Source organism: Octodon degus, unplaced genomic scaffold (assembly GCF_000260255.1).
Source record: "Octodon degus isolate 3935 unplaced genomic scaffold, OctDeg1.0 scaffold00240, whole genome shotgun sequence".
NCBI lineage: Eukaryota > Metazoa > Chordata > Mammalia > Rodentia > Octodontidae > Octodon > Octodon degus.
Window position 1 is genome coordinate 1710839 of NW_004524816.1, and position 20042 is coordinate 1730880.

General features: G+C 46.7%; 1 protein-coding gene across 1 annotated transcript in view; it reads right to left on the reverse strand.

Moving 5' to 3' along the window:
* The window catches only part of Ccdc6 (coiled-coil domain containing 6), a 112406-nt gene that overhangs the window by 22517 nt on the left and 69847 nt on the right, over positions 1 to 20042 (reverse strand). The window contains exon 3 of the mRNA XM_004645879.2: positions 15420 to 15548. Coding sequence (XP_004645936.1) covers positions 15420 to 15548 — 129 coding nt within the window. The remainder of the gene's footprint in view (positions 1 to 15419; positions 15549 to 20042) is intronic.

Genomic DNA, 20042 nt, shown 5'->3' on the forward strand with positions numbered 1-20042 from the left:
AGAGAGACAGAGAGAGAGAGAGACCGAGACCGAGAGACCGACCGGGGATTGAACTCAGACCCTTGCGCTTGCCAGGGAAGTGCTTATTCCACTGAGCCATCTCCCCGGCCCCAACATCATTAGTCATAAAATAAAGGATAAAGATCACATCTGGCTCATTGGGTTACTGTGAGTCATAAGGCAGCAAACTCAGTTAGATCAGGAATTACTGGTTGGCCTCCAGAACGTGCTCAATACCTGGCCACAGCAAGCGCCAACCAATCTCTGCTGTTCGAGCCCCGTGGGTCCATCCTGGGCAGGGCTGTTCACCGACGCACCCTCAGTGCCTAGAACACCATCTGGCTATCTGCAGCCCATCCACGGACACTGAAGCCTGCCTAGACAACCAGGATCACACAGCGGTGCAGTGAGAACCAGAGTACAAAATGCTGCTGCCGTGCTGGGATGGGACCCTGAAGAACAGCTCAAGGGTAAGAAGTGAGGTGGCAGCAGACTCAGAACTGGGTCAAAGCACTTTGTGCTGAAGTTGGAGCTGGCTGCCATGCAAACATGCCTCTCAATGTTGAAACTGCAGGGCCACCTCCAGCTCAGAGGAAAAGCCTGGGTTCCTTGGAGAACCCCACTCCATGGTGTACCTCTGCACACTCACCGCACTGTTGGCCAAACTTTAAAGTAACCTGATTTCAAGGCCTTTTACCCTTTGAAGACCCTGCTTCACTGTTTTACCAGAAGCTGGAAGCATTACAGGATGTACCTGATAAATAAACATCCAAGAGCTCATGTTGTAGCATGCTGTGTGGCAGAGAAATGCATACCAAGTGGTTTGTAAAGTAATCACATGTGGTGCTAGCCATTCGCTCTGCAAGGTAAATTCCAGAGAAGGCTCTTACCCGCATGCGAACACCAAGCATGGGCTGCAGGCAGCTCACCTGCCTGCCACGGCTGCAGCGCCTTCACCTCTGACGAGAAGGCTGGGCTACACGTCCTTGTGTTCCCTCTCTGGCCCGCTCAGTCTGTCACTTTCCACCCATGTCCTCACTCTGAACTGGTTCAGACACGGACTTTATAACCAGAAGCAGCAAGAGCACTCAGCTAAATCCACCCTTCCATTGTAGAGTGACATAGTGTGTCAGAGGTGACATAACTGAGCCAACGTGACACTCCTGAAGAGAGCCCAGGCGCTGGTCACAACCAAGCCGACGCTTGGGTCCTCATCAGTAAGCAAATCAGGAGGGTCCAGAAGGGAGGGAGGATCTGAGGGGAACGATGCTGTGGCTTGCGAGCTTGAGTCCTCTGTCAATGACACTTACTGGCAGCAGAGCTGGTGGGCAGTTGATGGTGAAGAAATAAGGTTGGCTGAGGGAGGCCCCCAAGCGCTCTCAGGAACAGGGGAAAGCAAGGTGAAAACAAATACACCTCAGCTACTTCTTAGCACTTTCTGGAAGATTCCAGCTCCTAATCCACAGCCCACCTCAGCGAGCGAGGGTTTCCCAGGCAGAACACTGTTCTGCTGGTCCTAACAGATCGGCAACTTGGATTCTTGAGTATTTCATTACATGGCTGACAGTGCTGTAGGACTCCGTATTGTGTTGAACCCTAAAGGATCAGTTTCCTGTTTTTCAATGTTAAGTATTTCAGCTCGTCAGCATTACTACGGAGCTCTTCCAAACAATAAACACAGAGAAATTAGAAGAACTCACACTGGGCTACCTGATTAATTTTCCCCTCAGCTCTTTACTGCAGTCGTCTCACCACCACGTGCCTCACGCACTCACAGCCCCAGCGCACACATCGGCCCGCCAGCTCTGCGGATTCGCAGGGCTCCCGTCCTGATCACTGCGTGATCTCAGCGTGTGTCAGGCTTCCGGAGAAGGAACGCACACACCAGCCTAGGGACGCAGTGCCGGCCTACCAACAGTGTCCCTCCCCATCTCTCTCCCAGGTTTTCCTGCCTTAATTCAGTCTTCACATGCGTACAACCTGGTACACTAGTGAGACGTCTAATCACCAAGCTCACCCGAGAGCCCTGACCGAGATGACTGCCAGGACCCGACACCCGCAGACACAGCTGATCTGCACAACATTCCTTTGAAACACTGCCAGACAACTCAGCTCAGCAGGCTGCCAGTCTTGCTCGGGGGCTCAACTTCTCACCGAAGATTAATTTAACATCAGAACAAGACTTACAAAACACACTCAGAACGTCAATAGACAAACTAAGTGCATAAAATGCTCGCAGCTCATTTGAAGTCACAGCCTGTCCCCTACCACGTCTCCACAGTACACAGTGCTGACCACCACGCAGGAGCGCGACAGGCAGTCAAGCTGCACCTCTGGGCACTGCCGTATTTCTTTCCCACTACTGCGTTTTACCATGTAAAAAGCACTTGGATGCTGCGGTGGGGATGGGGGAAAGGACACGCCTGACAATCAAGAACAGGAGAACTTTAAGCTCAGTCCTGTGCTTAGCTATAGGAATGTGAGAGGTATTCACGTGCCCGTTTTAGCATCCTCATTATGGGAAAATGTACTTTGACTTAAAAAATAGATTGTGGGATGCGACTCATTACACTAAGACATTTAACTGATGCAAGCATAAGAGAAGGAAAGAGTATGACGTATAAGCTGTTGTACTAACGCAGGTGCAAGTTCGTTGTGATAGGGTGTCTCAGTTATTTTTCTCTCAGCACTGAGACAAAATACCTGACATCCAACAGTAAGGAAGGAAAGGTTTATTTAGCTCACGGCTCGAGGTGGTTTCAGTCCACACTCAGCTGGCTCCAAGGTGGAATGGCACATGGCAGAGGGCAGCAGTTCATGGCAGCAGAAAACAGCGTGAGCAACCAGAAAAGCAGCAAGAGGCAGCTAGCAAGCCCCTCCCCCCCTTCTATTTATATGCAGATTATCTGCCCCAGGGCAGGAACAGCACTCGCACCCATAATCTCAGCATTGGATCGGAATTAATCACGAACTCTAGAAGCAGCCCCATGATTGCACGAGTCTCTGGGGGGCTAGACACAAACCATAGCATATGGTTAAAAAGAAAGCACCTAAAAAATTCTAATATTTACAAAAACAAATAGAAGAGTTGAACACATATATTAACCAAGCTCTTAGTTGGCCAGATTTTTTAAAAACGAGAAACAGGCAAATCTTAACAAGTGGCTTTTGGGGATTAACAACTAGCAAAAACCTTCCAGGTTACACCTAAAGACCACTACTAGTTCAGCCCAATCTCTGTTGATTTAGTACATAACACCCTAAATGTTCAAGAGCTGGAAGTGCTGACCCAGAGGTATACCAGAATCACCTGGGAATAAAAGTACAATGCCCAGAAAATTACTACATTAACACAAGAAAAAAGCATTTTTTGTTTTCTACTATAAGAGCAGAGATGACCGAAGATCTTCCCATCTTACTTTTGTGTACACTTCTTTCAAATTTCTTATTTGAAGTAACGTAAGCATTGCATATGCCTTGGGAAGTAGCTAACGGATTCTGGAGAAGACCACAGAAACACGGGTGTCACGTGCCACTGACACAGAAATGGCCAGCACCAATGCACGGCGGTCCCTGCTGCATGACGAGCCCTTCACAAATTAAAGCTGAGCTGGGTAAAGCAAAACCTAAGCTCTAGCCATGCTGGCTTCTGCCGGGTAGCTGGCGTTCTTCTTGTCCCTCCCGACCCTCCTAGGCTGGAAGACATCTGACCCTTGCGCCTTGGAAAGGACGCCTGACCTCAAGCAGCCAAGCAACCAACTTGTGCCGCAGAGGCATCAAAGCAGGGGCTCAGAGCAGATCCCCACAAGGTACAGCCTTGACCAATCAAGCTGCAACTGTTTCCACAACTAAGAACAAGCTTTAGGGCATCCCCATGGCTTGGGCAAAGGGATGGGGGAAATTTGCCAGTGAAGAGAAGAAAAGAGAGGAGGAAGGGCCGTCAATTCCAAGTCTAGGAAGTTAAAATTATCACTGAAAACAAATTTATCTGTGTACACCTGAAATACACAGATTTCAGGAAACAAATTTTTTTAAAAAAAAAAACAAACCCCAGAAAGAGTTATATAGCAACATAAAGATGGTTGTCCGTGGAAAATAACACAGTTCATTTATCTGCCTACCTTTTCCTGCCATAACCAATCTTTTAATGGACATTTACTATTTTTATTAATAGAAAAAATTTAATGACATTCTATCTTAAATGTCTGATAGCTTCCTAGATATAACAGCATTCCCATTAACAGTAATCATTTAGGACATTCACTCATGTGTATTCAATATCACAAGAGCCCCTTGATTCTTGGATAAATAACAAAGAAGGTGCAGCTACTCAAAGACTTGATAATCTTCCAGATAGCCAAGAAGTAGCATTCTTTACTGTAGTTTACATATTTTTTTCCTTCTCAAAACCTGAGAATTTGTTCTTTGAAATGTTAGGTTTGTTCTTTGAAACTGGCATAACTTTGGGATAATTAATATTTCATTATTATGTAAAACTGACAATGCTTAAGTTTTCCAGCTCAATAAATTTTGCTTTTAATAATGTTGAGAAATGAAGAGTATTTTTGAAATAAGACACACATTTAATTACACAGATTGACCCAAAAGCTACAACTCTTGTTGCCTAGGTCTTGCTTTATCTTGGTCTTAACCATCCAGCAGAAAAGTATAAAAACGAAGTATAAGAAGTAAAGCCATGCTGTTATGCTGAGCTGTAGGGGACTCAGGTCAACAATTTCTGACATTGCCAGTCAAGTGGAAGACCCCATAGTATTATGGGATACTGGATTCTTTTAGAATATTTTGCTGAGTTTACACACCAATAATATTCAAGGGCCGGCGGTATAGCTCAGCGGACTAAGCACTTGCTTAGGTAAGCGCAGGGGCCAGGGTTCAATACCTGGCTCTTCCTGCTGCGCCGGCCCCACCTTCGGGTGCACTGAGCCAGCGATGGAGTCCAGGCGCGGTGGCGTGCGCCTGTAATCCCAGCACTTGGGAGGCAGAAATCAGGAGGATCACTACTAATGTGGGCTATGTAGTGAGACCCTGAGCAAAAAAAAAAAAAGAGAAAATCCAAAAAAAATTCAAATAACAGAACTTAACAAAAAAAAGGGGATACAGATGAATGTCCATTTTGTATCTGTGTATTCAAAGTGATTAGGTTAGATATATAGTTACATTCTCTTAATGAATACAGTGATTTGTTCTAACGGTGTTTGTAAATAGGATATCATGTCTGCATCTTGTACAGCAATTAACCACTAGGAAGAATGTGTGCAATGTGTTAATTATTGAAACTGTCCTACCAATTTGGTATGAAACTGTCTCATTGCTATTTGTTTCTCAATAAAATTATAGGAAAAAGAAAGAAAAGAAAAGAACTCAGCAACTGGCCTTTTAAAATAAATTTGCTATCTCTGGTCCTAAAAATAAATAAACATATAAAATAAAATAAAATAGTTCCATTAAAAAAATTAGATTGATATGGATTCTTTGGCATCAACACAGTAGTACATAATTTTGTGTAATGGGTTCATAATTTCTTAGGCTTTTTTTTACTAAATAATTAACACTGATAGAAGTAGACTCCCAAGTATTGAATATACATTCTTTTGCTAACCAAGAGTTCAGTGGAGAACTCGGAAAAGCAATCATGCCTGCAGCTCTCTCACACACCACTTCAGCACCCATTAGGCAAAACAAGAGGTTAGAGAAAATAACAGGGACTGCAGTGCAGCTCAGCAGCAGCCCGCCTGCCTGGCGTGTAAGGCCCTGGGGGCTGTACCCAGCGCCACAAGAAAGAGGAGAGAGAGGAAATGAGCTACACAGATCCAGAGGTATGATTATCTCAAATGGAAGCGCGATCAGGAAAATCAATTATTTCTTGTCTTTACCACATTCATCCAACTGTACCAGGTGAAGAGGGTGAATCTGGGCATTCTTCCATTTGCTCTGTTAAGGAGAAAGCTTTGTAAGTCATCAACCAAATCTTCTTTCTAGTCCTAAGGAAATAGACCGTGCATTTTATTATTTTTTTTGTTAATGTATTTGGTACAGGGTTTCACTGGCAGCTTGGACTCCTAGTGATCCTCCTGTTTTTGGCTTCCCCAGTGCTGTGATTACTGGCGTGCGCCACCATGCCCGACTCAGCTGCTGTCTCGGTGTGCCTGGGGGCAGTCACCAAGGCATGTGATGGCGGGGACGGAACCGCAGTCCCTGGGCTTGCCCCTAAGCAGGCAAGTGGTGCATTTCACAACTGTGGGCAACTTGATCCCCTCACTGCAGCCCAGCAGCTCCGTCCCGGTTACCAGGCAAGCCCGCACTCTGTGCGTGGTCAGAAGGCAAGGACCGGGCATCTCTCCTCTCACAGGAATTACAGCTCCAACTGTTTCCCCTCCTCCCACCAAGGTCCATCTGTGCAAACTGACCTACAAGTTATCCGACGCTTTAAAATAAAGTCTGAGGAGCTGGGGAGATAGCTCGGCAGTCTATGTGCCTGCCTGGCAAGCACAAGGACCTGAGTTCAATCCCTGGTACTGTATGCCGTGCCAGCCCCAGAACCCAGGGCATGCCATGCTGCCTACCAAAACCGGGCATGGTGGCACACACCTGCAATCCCAGCACTGGGGAGGCTGAGACAGGGAGGATCTTTATGAGTCTGAGCTGCGTAGCCAGAATCTGAACCAAACAAATAAAATAAAGTCTCAAGAGATGGAGCACAGTGTGCGACCTCAATTAGGCTGTAAGCACATGGGGGGACCTGTCTGACCCTCTGCAGAAACCTACTGGCTTCATGTACCCAGCAGCCCCAGGCTTACGGAGCATCAAATCCCCTAGCAGCAGGCCCATGGGGGAGGAGTACTGGCCCTGGTTGGCCTATTTTCAAGGCCAAAAATCCTTTTTTTTTTTTTTTTTTTCCTAGCTATGACCTGAATTTCCTTTCTATCTCTCCTGAAAAAGCAGTAGATGGGACTCTTGTACACAAGCCTCTCAGGAAACCTAAATATCTTCAAGGATTCACTGCTCTAATCCAATTCCCAGCCAGCCAACTTCAGGGTTTACTATGATTACGTCTGCTTGTGCTCCAGGGCAGCTTATCTGAAGGAACGGGCATAGGTTCTGAGATGTTATTAAAAAATAAAAAGAGCAGCAAGCTCTATATATACTCTTATTAAAAAAGGAGGAGGAGTGGGGGGAGTTGAAGAAAATACATCAATACAAGCTGCTGGGGGATTTTTATCTAAGTAGTGTTTTTGTATTTCTGATCCTTCTGTTCAGATTTTCCAAGTTTTCTTAAAAAACCAATAGATTACTCTATTTTTTTTTCCTGTATGTAGGACAGGGTCTACAGGGTCTCACTACATAGACTGGACTCGTAGTGATTCTCCTGTGTTCAGTGTCCCAAGTGCTGGGATTACAGGTGCACAACAACACGCCCAGTCTCCATCACTGACTCAGCATGCCCTGGGAGGGGGCCGGCACAGCACACCGGGATCAAACCTCGGCCACTGTTACTCTACCTAAGCAGGTACTTTAGTCCACTGAGCTATCAGGCCCCAGTGGATTACTTTAAATACAACTCTCTGATTTATTAAAAGGATCTACACTATCCATAACTGGCAATCAGTACCATATTTGAAATCGAAGTTCAAAGCTGCCCCTAAACGTCATCTCCTTACTGCAAGTGAATCCTCAAGGAACACAGTTATTCCTTGCGCCTTCAAGGTAGAACACGGAACCCAGCGGTACAGCCCGCCAGGCCCACCACAACAGATCCCACCGACAGCCAGCTACTGGCAAGGATGCCGTTCGCACAAGCGGATTCCTAAACAGGCTCCACATGGCTGTACGGCCTTGCAAACTCAAGACACGCCTCATTCTTTCATTATAAAACATCAGCCCAGGGCATAAACCTGAGTGTGAACCACCAGGCGCCAGATTCGAGCCATCTACATAGCTCGTTAGTTCATTGCAGTAGTTACTAAAATAAGCAGCATGAGAACTGCAAAAGAATTAGTGGCAATGTCAGTTTGGTTTGTATTTTGAGACAGCTGTCTTCTGACATGACCAAAAAGTTGTCTTGCATCCTCAACGTGCTGTGCTATGAACCACTTGTACCACCTTACCTCCCACCAGGACTTCTAAGAGCTGGAACCCTAAAACCTTTTCTTTTTTCTCTCTCTCTCTCTCTCTTTTTTTTTTTTTTGTACCGAGGATCAAACTCAGGACCTTGCACTTGCCAGGCAGTGCTTATGCCACTGAGCTATCTCCCCAGCCCAAACCTTTTCTTCTTGATAAAACTAAATGTCTCACAGAATCATATAAAACATGAGCAAAATGCAATTTTGTCCTGAGAATATAAATTCCTCATTTTAAACCCAAACCTCTGTGACATGCTGCAGCCGGGAATGGACGCAGGCACCAGCTGGGTGGGCCTGCTGAAGTGCCCCTGAAGCTGGGGTCTGGCCCAGGACATCGAGTTGGTGGCTGGCATTATGGGACAGCAGAAGCCACCACTACAGGTACTGATAGGGCTGCCGCCAGTGGCACCCTGCGACCACTATGGGGCTGCTTTCTGCAGCCACGCTCTGCCCTGCACGGCACACAGCTGCTACTCTCTCCACGCCCTCTGGGGAAGGCACAAGACCCCACCTCGCGTCCTTAGAGCTCATTGCTCAGCCTTTTGGAGCAGTTCCCACAGCCCATTCTAGCTCCCCCTGTCTGCAGAGGCTGCCCCCTGCCCACCAGAGTGCGCTGCAGTGTGCGTCTCTCCTGTGCATCAGTCTCGGCCAGCGTCCTCCCTGCTCCTGGGGCCTCCTTCCCTGCACCACAGCACCCTGTGCGGTGTATCTTTCACCACTCCCACAGACTCACTGGCGCCCCCTTCCTGGACGGCACATCCCCAGGCCAAGGCCTGTCACTTTCCTTAAGAGGCTACACCCCAGATAGGCACAGGTAGGCACATAACGAAGGTGTACTGAATTATGCAGGATGCAGGCCACAGAACGGCATCGGCATGGGCAGAAAAGGGGCCAGTGCCACATGTGTGAGCATGAAAGGGATTCAGAACTCAGAAGATGGTCAGCCAGCTTGAGAACGCCAAGTATATGAGGCTCATTTTCCTGGAAAATGGGTAGCACAAAGCCCTGTAAGAAATGGGACACAGCTTTCATCATTAACGGCAGCAGTTACAGCCTTTGGAAAGCTTACTGGATGTGAGTTACCAGGGAAACGGTGGTTGGAACAGCACTATCACTGCTCGGGACATGCCTGGGCACTTCACGGAAGAAGCAATTTAATGGCAGGCTCAGAATTACAGGAAGACTGAACAACATGAAGACGCTCCCAGGACAGGCAGAAGCTGCCTGGAGAAGGGACATTAGCCAGGCCCCGGCGGAGCGGAAGGAGGGCTCCAGGTAGGAGCAGGCCCACGAACCTCCGCAGGTGGCAAGACACTCGGCACCCGAGTAAGCTGTGTGAACCACAGGTCACAGGCCACCACTGGATTAGGAAATAGGCTTAGTCCTTTGGAATCTACCTTTTTTCTAAGAGTAAAGCAGGACAGAAAAGTGTATTATCTTACGAAACTCACTCCTGTCAAATATACGTAATTATGTAACCAATGGTACTCCAGATTACCATGTAAATGTATTTCTTGCTGTTGCACAGAACTAGAAAAATTCTTGCCTCAGAGGAATGAAAGCTTCAATATACATGGAGTATGAGATGCAGGACGGAAAATTAATCCTCCAGACCTACAAATTCTATTGGCCTCACAAAGGCAGTCAACCTGCACGCCTGGGGCCCCACAGCCTATCATGGAGGAAAAGGCTGAGCCCAGGAAGTTTCCCCTACACTACGTGGGCTGAGACGCTGTCCTCAGAAATGGCTGCTGACTGTCATGGCTCAGATCTACGAAGTGCCCCAAAGTCTCTCGTGTCTGGAAGGTGACAGACGCTGAGCAGTGGACTTGGCCACCCAGGAGTAGCTCCCACCCCACCGACTGTGCCGTGGGCTCCTGGGACACTGCTGTGGCGAGTCCAGCGCCTGACCTGAAGGCGGCGCTGTCTCTGCTCCTCCTGTTCTCTGCCTCCTGACTACCATGGGTGCTGTGCTGCCGGCCTTCTTTGCCATGCTGCTTCTGCTCTGGAGCCAGGGAACCAAGGCCTAAGTCCACAGAAACCACGAATCAAGCTTCTCCTCCTATGTTCAGGCGCCAGGTACCTCACCCCACCCACAGGAGAGCTGACTTGGACACTAATGAAAAGAAATTATCCTATAGCCCCAAATCCAACCTTTATAAGTGGGCTTTAGCATCCTGGGAGAGAAGAGATAACTTAAGAGAATATATATCCCCAAATTCCATGAAAAACACGGAGCTACAAGGGCCACTTACAGAAAACCATGGGGCACACGGCAGCTGGCGGGCAAGCCTGGTAACCACGTATGGGCTGCTGACCTACACGGCACCAGTGACTCACTCCACTACTACAGGGCTTTATTATCAAATAATAATTTAAGGTTTAGCCTGTGTTTAGCGTGATCCTCGTTTCATCCTTTCTCAAGTGAGTCAATTTTCTGTTGCTCTAACAAAACGTACAGAGCAAGGTAGAAACAAAGAGTGTAAGTTTATTTAGCTCACAGTTGTTCGGAGGCTCAAAGTCCAAGACCCAGCTCAGCACCACTTGCCTCCAAGGGCAGAGCCCCCCAGGACGCACGCTGCACCAAATGCCCTCCTCCAGGTCCCCTGCCCCTCAGCGCTGCCATGCGAAGCACCACAACTGCGGCCGATGAGCCTCTGGGGACACAGCGCACCCACACCACAGGGTTCTCGAGGAGGCAATCTGCAGCAGGTGCACAGAGGCCCCAGATCCTGTTGAGCTGAAATTCACGAGGTGAGACAGCTAACGCGCACCTTGCAACGCTTGGCAAGCTCAGAAAAGCTCCCCACGGCAGAAAGCATCGCCATGTTCAGGACAGGGATGGCACTTGTAGTCTCACTAGCAGGCAGTCTGGGCCACTGGTGGCACACACAGGACTGTCCCACCTGGAGGGGTTAGTCATGCATGGAACAGTTATGCATGATGGGATAGTCACACATGTGCTCCCAACCAGTGGGGACCTGTTAGCTTGACCAAAATTTCTTGACACAGATAAGAAAATTTCAGGTTCTTATAAGCTCTTTACTATAACCTAAGAAAACATGAACACCAAAAAAAGACTTCCAGTGGCCACGTGCTTCAGTGACAACTATCATGTAAGGGTCTGCAGCACAGGCAATGGTCACTAGCGTTTATCTTTAAAGCTGCTAACGATGCAACAGGCACGTGGAGTAATGAACTAATCTCATTTTTCCACCCGTGCTGCAAGAGCTCACAACCTGACATCACTCTCACTGTGCTCTTTTGCGTCTGCTTCAAGCTGTCTGGCATAAAGCACTTAGAATGCTACCCGAGTCCTAAACACCAACCAAAACAAATGATCAGGAACTAAGGCAGACTGTCTGGACCGGAAAGACGCAGGACTGCTGAAAGTAGACACACACTGCTGCCTCTCTTCACATGAGACTAAGCTCCACCTGCACCCCTGGACAGAACCAGGCCAGCCCGAGGCCCACATCTGCCGCTCACGGGCTACAGGACGTGAACCCTCCTCTGGCTTTCCATTTTTGAAAAAGGAATGACCCTGGGTGAGGCATCTACAGGCCAGTTTTGCCACAGAGAAGCAAGTCCCATCCAGCCTCCCCGTCCCAAATTCGGGAGCAGAGTACAGCCCTCACAACTTCCCCACCAGGACTGAGGGCCAGGGCTGCCTTCCTGCATCAAGCTGCCACACCAACGTGCTCCAAAACACTGAGATCAAGAGACACTGGCAGCCACAGACCTCACTGGTCAGCCGTTCACACCCCTAGGTGGAAGAATGACCTTGGGTTCTCCTCTAAGAAGTAACACTAAAGAAATCATCTACGGGGAGGCCTGACGTCAGCATGGCTGATAGCAAAGGCCGTTTACACATGGCTGCTGGGCCCTGAGGAAGGACCCCAAGTCTCCAAGCCAGTCAGCCTGGCTTATGGAGGACGGGGTACTTCCAAGGTAAGCCAACCCACACACACCTTCAAGTCAAGTACAGTAGGGTCAGCAGACTTCTGACACAAGGCCTGCCAATAGCTTTTCTGCAGGTTCAACTCACTACATGGAAAATATATACCGCTTTTAAATTATTTTTTGTACAATTTTATACAATTCTCATGTAAACAAGCAATTTGATTCCTAGGTGCATGCTTAGGAGAAAAGGAAAACGTAACATCCACACAAAGTGGATGGGGATGAATACTAAGATGTGGTGCAGTCATACCATGGGAAGTGATTTGGCCAGAAGAAGGACAGGTGCACGGGGACAGGAAGCGAGTCACAGAAGAGCACACACCAGACAGTCCTATTAGGTGAAATGTCCACACTGCACTAAGAGAAAGCAGAGCAGCACTTGCTTAAGAGAAATAGGCATGTCACGGCTTCATTCTGAGGACCTGGGAGGTTCTAAAATGAATTATAGTGACAGCTGAACAACTATGAATAGTAGGGTTGAATTGCCTGCTTCAAATGGGTGATTATATGGGGGGGTAGGGGGGAGAAGAGGATGTAGAGGAGGGAAGAGATGGGAGAGAAGGAGGGAGGGAGGGAGGGAGGGAGGGGCCTCCTTAAAGCGCTAGGCAGAGGAGATACCAGTAGACTCACAGCGGCCTCCTGTCAGTGCCCAGGTCCTGCACACCTGTGCTCCCTCTGAAAAGACAAGTAACTGTCCTCAGCCTCATACCTGAAGCCTCTCTCCACTGTCCTGATAAAGCCGCAGAGCAGCTGTGGTGGCACAGGACAAAGCGTGACTGTCCTCAGACAGCTTACAGTTCGAAGAATGGGTTTGAAACAGGGGTGGGGGCACACACCTGTAATCTGCTCCTCAGGAGGCTGAGATGGGAGGACAGCTGACTTGACTCAAGGCTGGGCAGCTTACTGAGCCCCAGTCTTGAAATAAACTAAACTGGGCTGGGGATGTAGCCCAAAGGCAGAGTGCCCCTGGGTGCGGACCCCAACAGTCTACCTCTGCCCAAAATCAAAGGCACAGACAATGGCACTGTAATGTACAGTGTACTGTATGTCTTTGCTCCTCTGTTAATATATAGGGTAAAGCATAGAACACAACATATACCAAGTCATGTAACATGGACTATAACATATATCATATAATGCACATGATAAGCCCTAAAAACCAGAGCTGGTTAGATCTTATCCCTGGAAACTTAGAAAAGATTTATTTCTACTGGAAAAAATAAATCCCATACATTCCTCATAAATACAGGCTAAAATTATTTGTAGTTCCACAAAATACACCATAAGATTTCCAACACTAAATCACCTTGGACACATTTGAAGTGTGGGGAGGTGGTTGACATCGTCACTTTCTCCATTTTAATTAAAGTAAGGACTTGACACGCTGAATCTGAGGTTTACTTCTTGTAAGATGCTTTGCAAACCACCTATTTCTCTAGAAATCTGGAAATAGTTTGCTATTCTGGAAATCTTGCTTTGCCAAGACCTGAAATAAGCTGCAAGTTCACTAATTCATTAACTTGGTAGAGAAAACACTACCTGGGCCTTCATGTGGAGGGGTGCAGTTACTGAGTCCCCAAAGCATCTTAAGAGGCTAGGGCAGTGGGGGCCCTCCTGCCCCTGGGGGAAGGGGAGGGCAGGGGCCTTGGCTCACTACCCCCACCTGGAGGTCCCAGCCAAGAGGCGGTCTCCCAGCCACAGGGCCTGTCTCCTGAGCAGCACGGGAAGCAACAGAACAGAGAGGCTGCAAGGACTCACAACCAGGTCTTGGAGACCACAGCAGCAAGGCCTCACCGCACCAAGCCTGTGGGCGGCTGCCAGACAGGCTCTTACAACGAGTGCCAATAACAAGTCCTGACAGTGAGTGCTGGAGTCCTCGCAGCTTTCACAGAAGAGGAGCTACAGCCACCCTGGGATGCAAGCAGGTGAGCTTTACTAAAAAATATTTTTAAGCTAGGGGTTCAGGAAGTCTTTTAGACAGTGCATCTAAATTTGAAAGTTAAGTGGAAAATAGATTAGTGTCTCTCTCTCTCATATGCACATACACAGAGAAAAAGATAAAGACACACACACACTGAGGGACAGAGGGGGAGGGGGAGGGGGAAGGGAGAGAGGGAGAGAGGGAGAGAGGGAGAAAGGGAGAGAAGGAGAGAGGGAAAGAGGAGAGGGAGAGGGAGAGAGAGAGAGACCCTCACTTTGATACAGGTAGATACAAGAGTAACAGCCACAGCAAAAAGCAAAGTTAGTTTTAATTTAAAATAAACCCAGCTTCTTCTCAACTCACTCAGTCCTAGGAGTTCCACTCTCAGGTAAAATGTGAAAACTAAAAGAATCCGGAGAGTGACCGCAGACCTGGCGGGCATGGGCTCAGACACACGCAATCTACAGTGCTCCCAAGCGCAGCTGAGGTACCCCAAGGGCACTCAGAATCGGACACAAAACCCGAGTCATAGTAGGGAAGCCACTGGCTTTTTCATGGAAACCCAAGTCACCCTACGCTGAAGACAGTGTCTCAAAATTCATCTTGGGACAACACAATTTCAAGAGTCCAGAGTGGGGAAAGGCACAAGAGGATGTGCCAAGGGTGCCAGGGATTCAGGTCTCAGGCACCCGTGTGAAAGATGTGGAGCGGCTGCCCGCAGTCCTGTGTGGCAGAAGACGACAAAAGGCCAGTAGGGACTCTGAAAGCACGTTTCGGGTCGGCACCAGGGTCTGCCGAGGGTGACTGGCAGGAGAGCTGTGCACCCTCACCGTCCACCCATTGTGCCTCCGAGCTGGCCGTCTGGGTCTGCAGTCTGTCTTGCTGCTATCAAACAGAATTTAATGAATTCAAGATCATACAAGTCATCTGCACCTGACCCAGTGTGCACTACCAAGTCTATTATTCCATGTCGGCATCAACAAATTCAGCTGGGAGAAAACAGCGCGTACATGAAGTTGTTAATAATTCAGAAAGCTGAAAGAAACCTTTTAGCTCTGGAGCAACACTCTCAGGAACTTTCACAGAAACAATCCTGTGGTTAAAAACCTTCTTCCCACTTTGCTTTGCAAAAAAGGAACCTGACATTTCCCGCTATAAATCAGAATATCACCACATATTTCCTGGAACTTGACTGTGCCCAGCCAGAGGGCCAGGGCAGGTGGGGTATCTGTGAGCTGGGTCGACGCAGACCTGCAAATACTTCGGAAATGAAGCCTCCACTGGGAAGAGGAGCTGAGCACGGCGGTTCTTCCTCACTCTCCAGTATACATGAGCTGGAAGGCGCCAGCTGACCATGGAAACGCAAAGCTGGACGGGCAGCCAGCAAAGCTTACCTGCTCCAATGTGAGCTGCTTAGAGATGGTATCATTCTCCAGCTTTTTTATTTTCTTCATCAGTTTGTTGACCTGAAATTCCTGCTCCTGTTCCAGATGCTGTTCCAGTTCAGCTTTCTCATGCTGCAGCTGGAAAATGCAAAGAACACAGACTTGGAGATCCAGAAACTCAAAGGCCGCACAAGCGCTGGTGCCCGCCGACCGCAGGCGGCCGGGTCTCGCCACCACGGGGGCACCGCCCGGGTCTGCCCACATGGGCGCGTGTGCACTGGCCAGGCCACCCCTGCCTGGCGCCTCACCACCGCAAACCACAAGCCATCACTGAACACAGATTTTAATTTTAAGAAGATAGAAGCAGCTGCCCTCGTAGGAAGGAATTGGTAAGCTAAGGAACGAGGCAGAAAGGAAAACTGCATTGCAACACACCCTTTGGTGTCTTTTAAGTTTTATGCCATAAGCACACATTTTTAAAATAGGTACTTCAGACTGCCAGTTTTTATTAAATGAACTGCATTTTACGCGGATTTGCGTCATGTCTGTAGAGAGATAAGCGGCCCCAATCACAAAATACTCTCAGTAAATTATTCAGAATTATTTCCCAATGTACAAGCAAGCATGCATTGGCAAACCTGGTACCACTGATATTCTTACAAAATGAAGGTGCATATCACGCCTCCTAAAAAGACATAGGAGGGCAAAAGCCTCTTATTTTTGCAATGACAGCACAAGCCAATGATGTAGTTAACAAACAAATTTTAAAACAAAATTTCAATCTTCAAAACAAAAAGGCAATGAAAGGAATCCAGCAGACACTGCACAGCCAGGGCCTCCTTAACTGCCAGGCATCGTTTCTAACACTCTCAACTGGAAGGGTTTGTGGCCCATCCCTGGGTTGGTCTGATGTCACAGAAGCAATGACAGACCAAATGCTGTGTCAAAACTCTTAAGTGAAGACAGTTTAATTTTACTTTTAAAACCACTTCTTCAGGCAGACAGGCTGAACCCCATGTTGTTCCCACACATGAGGACAGGCGGGACCCTCCCCAACTTTAACAGGATAAAACAGTTCTCCATACCAAGGCAACAGAGCTAGAAAGCAGTGGCGCTCGGGATCCAGATGCTGGCTCAGTTCCAAGCCAGCAGGTGCCCATTCTCTCACCCAGCAAACTCACACAGGTGCCTCTCAGACTCTCTACCACCAGGGCCCAGAACACCCTGGGCATTTGCAAAGTCAGACGAGAAAGCATGGGCCAAACCAGCTGTGCCTACTTGCCTAGGGGACAATGCGAGTTCTTGCATACCCTCCGCGGGGCGCAGCGAGCCAGGTGGGGGCAGCGGGCACTGATCAACCAGAACACATCCACACCTACCAACCCGCCCATGGCTGACACAATTCCCACTCTCCTGGAAGTACACACTAGAACAGGTGAAGGGAAGGAAAGTGGGGCAAGACAACATAAGCCATAAGCTTTAAATCTGATAGTTTTTTCCAACATTGGAAATGTTGAACAGATACTGCCTGCTCTCCTGCAGCTCTTTTTTTTTTTAAATATTTCCCTTGCTACATCATTTTTTTTTAATTTATTTTATTTATTTATTTTACATTTAGTGTGTGTGTGTGTGTGTGTGTGTGTGTGTGTGGCCAGCTCAGCCTACCAGTGGGCGGGGCTGGCTGGCATGTGGTACTGGAGGATTGAACCGCGGTCCCTGTGCTTTGCCAAGCTTGTTCCAAGTAGGTGCTTTTAGACCACTGAGCACCACTGAGCCATCTCTCCAGCCCTCTCCTGCAGCTCTTGATGTGCAACTCAAAAGAGAGTTGGTCAACCTTCCAGGGATGGGGACAACAGGGACCAGGTGTGAGGATGAGCCTACGGGGACAGGTATGCTTTTAGCTAGCTCTTTACAGTATAGGTCTGCAAGAGTCAGCAGCAACTAAAACAACTAAGAAGCCTGGACACAGGCTAGGAAAAGTTCCCACGTGGCAGACCCAAAGACTCCAGCGGAACAGCAACACTCAGAAAGGGGCCCAGAGCAAAATACGCACATCTGCATCAGGTGCTTGCTGGGCGTCTTCTGTCAGCAGGTCCTGCCCTTGTGGTTGACAAAATCTACAGTTAAGACATTATCTATGCCCTGAAATACACGTATGAACACTAAAGCTTAAATGATCTCAGCTAGTTTTAAAGAGGCGATGAACTTGGACCTTAAGACCTTTAAACTACTTACAGAAAGGTGTCTTAAAATGCGATTATGTTTTACTCCAATATATTTTCAATTGCTGCCATTTTATTTGTGAGAATCCCCTTTTTAAAGGATCATGCCTCTGACCCAGGTACATTAAAATAAGGAATACAATCTAACTGGAAACATTTCTACCTACTAAGTGGCATATGTCTCATACAATACTAACTTGAGAATGGAAAGCCTCTCACTGGCTTTTAGAAAAGACTCGCCTTTGGACAGATGGCCTACCCCCGTCAATACCTGATGAGGTATTTCCTTTAAGACTGCAGATTGGTGTAGTAGCAGAGGCTATAAAGCTCTCAATTTTAGGAGGTTTTTGTCTTCTCCAGAGCTAGGTCCTAAGGAAGGCTGGATGGAAAAGTTGTCTATACCAGGACTCCGGCTTCCACTAACCCTTCTGGGAAACAGCAAGGCGTCCTGAGCCCCAAGCGTCTGCTGAAGCTGCGGAGTCCACGAGGGAGCTGAAGCAGGGTGCTCCACTGCCTGCTCTGTTCTGCCGCACTGGGGTAATGCGCAATTTAGAAACAAACACAGCCTGGAGTTTCTGAACCAAGAAAACAAGAGACAAAACCTGGTTCTTCCTGGGAAGGAAGGAAGGAAGGAAGGAAGGAAGGAAGGAAGGAAGGAAGGAAGGAAGGAAGGACGGACAAATAAAAGGAGAACTGAAAGACCCGGACCCCAAAGCTACAAGATGAAGGCTGGGATGAGGCAGAGGAGGAAGCCACCTCAGGCAGCGCCTCCGAGAACGAATAACCTCAGTTGTTCTCTTACACGTTGCCTCAGAAAAATTTAGAAATTCTCTGGTTCAAAAAAACACAGGTTGAGTGTCCCTAATCTAAAAACCCAACATGCTCCAAAACCTGAAAGTATCTGAACACGGTCTTAACGTCAAAAGCACAAAGCGTCACGCTTGACCTCACATGATAGGTCATAGTAAAAATACAGGTGCACTCAAAATATTATATCAAACTACCTTTTAGCTTATGTGTGTGAGGGACAGATGAAGCCTGCTTTTTTTTTTTTAATTCTTCCATTATTTATTTAATCTTTTTTAAAATTCAGTTTTATTTTATTTTGAAGAGTCAAAAACAGAAGCAAAAACAAACCAAAAAAAGACAAAAACGGTAACATACAATACATATGTTACAGATTTTCAAAACAGGAATAGCTAATTAACAAAGGTTGTTATATTATCTATTTTTATCATCAAATCTGTTCCTCAAATTAACAGGGTTTTTACTTGTTGCACATTTATTTTAATTTTTTAATAGATTGCCTGGGGGCGGGGCTGGCTGGCATGTGGTGCTGGGGGATTGAACCGCGGTCCCGTGCTTTGCTAGGCTTGTTCTAAGTAGGTGCTTTAGACCACTGAGCCATCTCACCAGCCCGGCAATAAATATTTAAAGATTTAAAATTTCTGAATTTAGTTCAACTCATAATACATTTCCAAGAAAAATGAACCCTTTGCACAAGAAATTTAAATAAAATCATATCAAGATACACAAAAGTGAAATTGTCCAAAAGTTATTTTAAAGAAAAAAATCATTAAAGCATATACATAAAAAATACTAGCTATGGAAGAACAAAATTAAATAGTACCTTATTTCACATTAGAAAGAAAAAAAAAAGGACCAAGTGTGTAAGAATCGAGACTAATTAAAGGACTGAAAGAAAAGATCTGTCCTCTTTAAATTTTATTCTTAGCAAACATACCTTTGAAAATTAAAAATAAGTTTTTCTAGTTATACAAACTTGAAATATTTTAATACCTCCAGAAATAGCATATAGGAAATAACAAAGAGCATAATTCAAACGGCAAGAGAAGTTGCAGTATGCATTATAAGTTGAACTAAATTCAGAAATTTTAAATCTTTAAATATTTATTGCCTACTTTGAGAATTTCTAATTCTATGAATATAAGTTTCTTGGTTTTGACACAGTGAACTATTATGACTGATCTGTAAATTCTTTCTTCATTTTTATTTTGGACAATTTTTATTGTTATATTCATTTATGTTTGTAAATAAAAAAATTTAAAAAATAAAATAAAGAGCTCTCAATATGATAGTTATGCAGGACTATATAAAAATATATTAGAAGGTCATTGCAGATTTCTATGAAACAGTACAAATCTTACGTTGGGTGATACACGTATTTTTTTTTTCATATATATGTGTGTGTATGTGTGTATAAAAGACAGGAAAGAAGTAATATAAAGTCGATGGAAAAAGGAAATATACTTTTTAAAGTTTCTAATAGTAGGAAAAGATATACCATGTCTTTTAAATACTTTGCTGCTGAACGCAAAAGAATAACTGAAAGACTACTGTTGTATACCTCTTATTCTCCTGTGTTTGGGGCCCGGGAGATGGCTCAGTG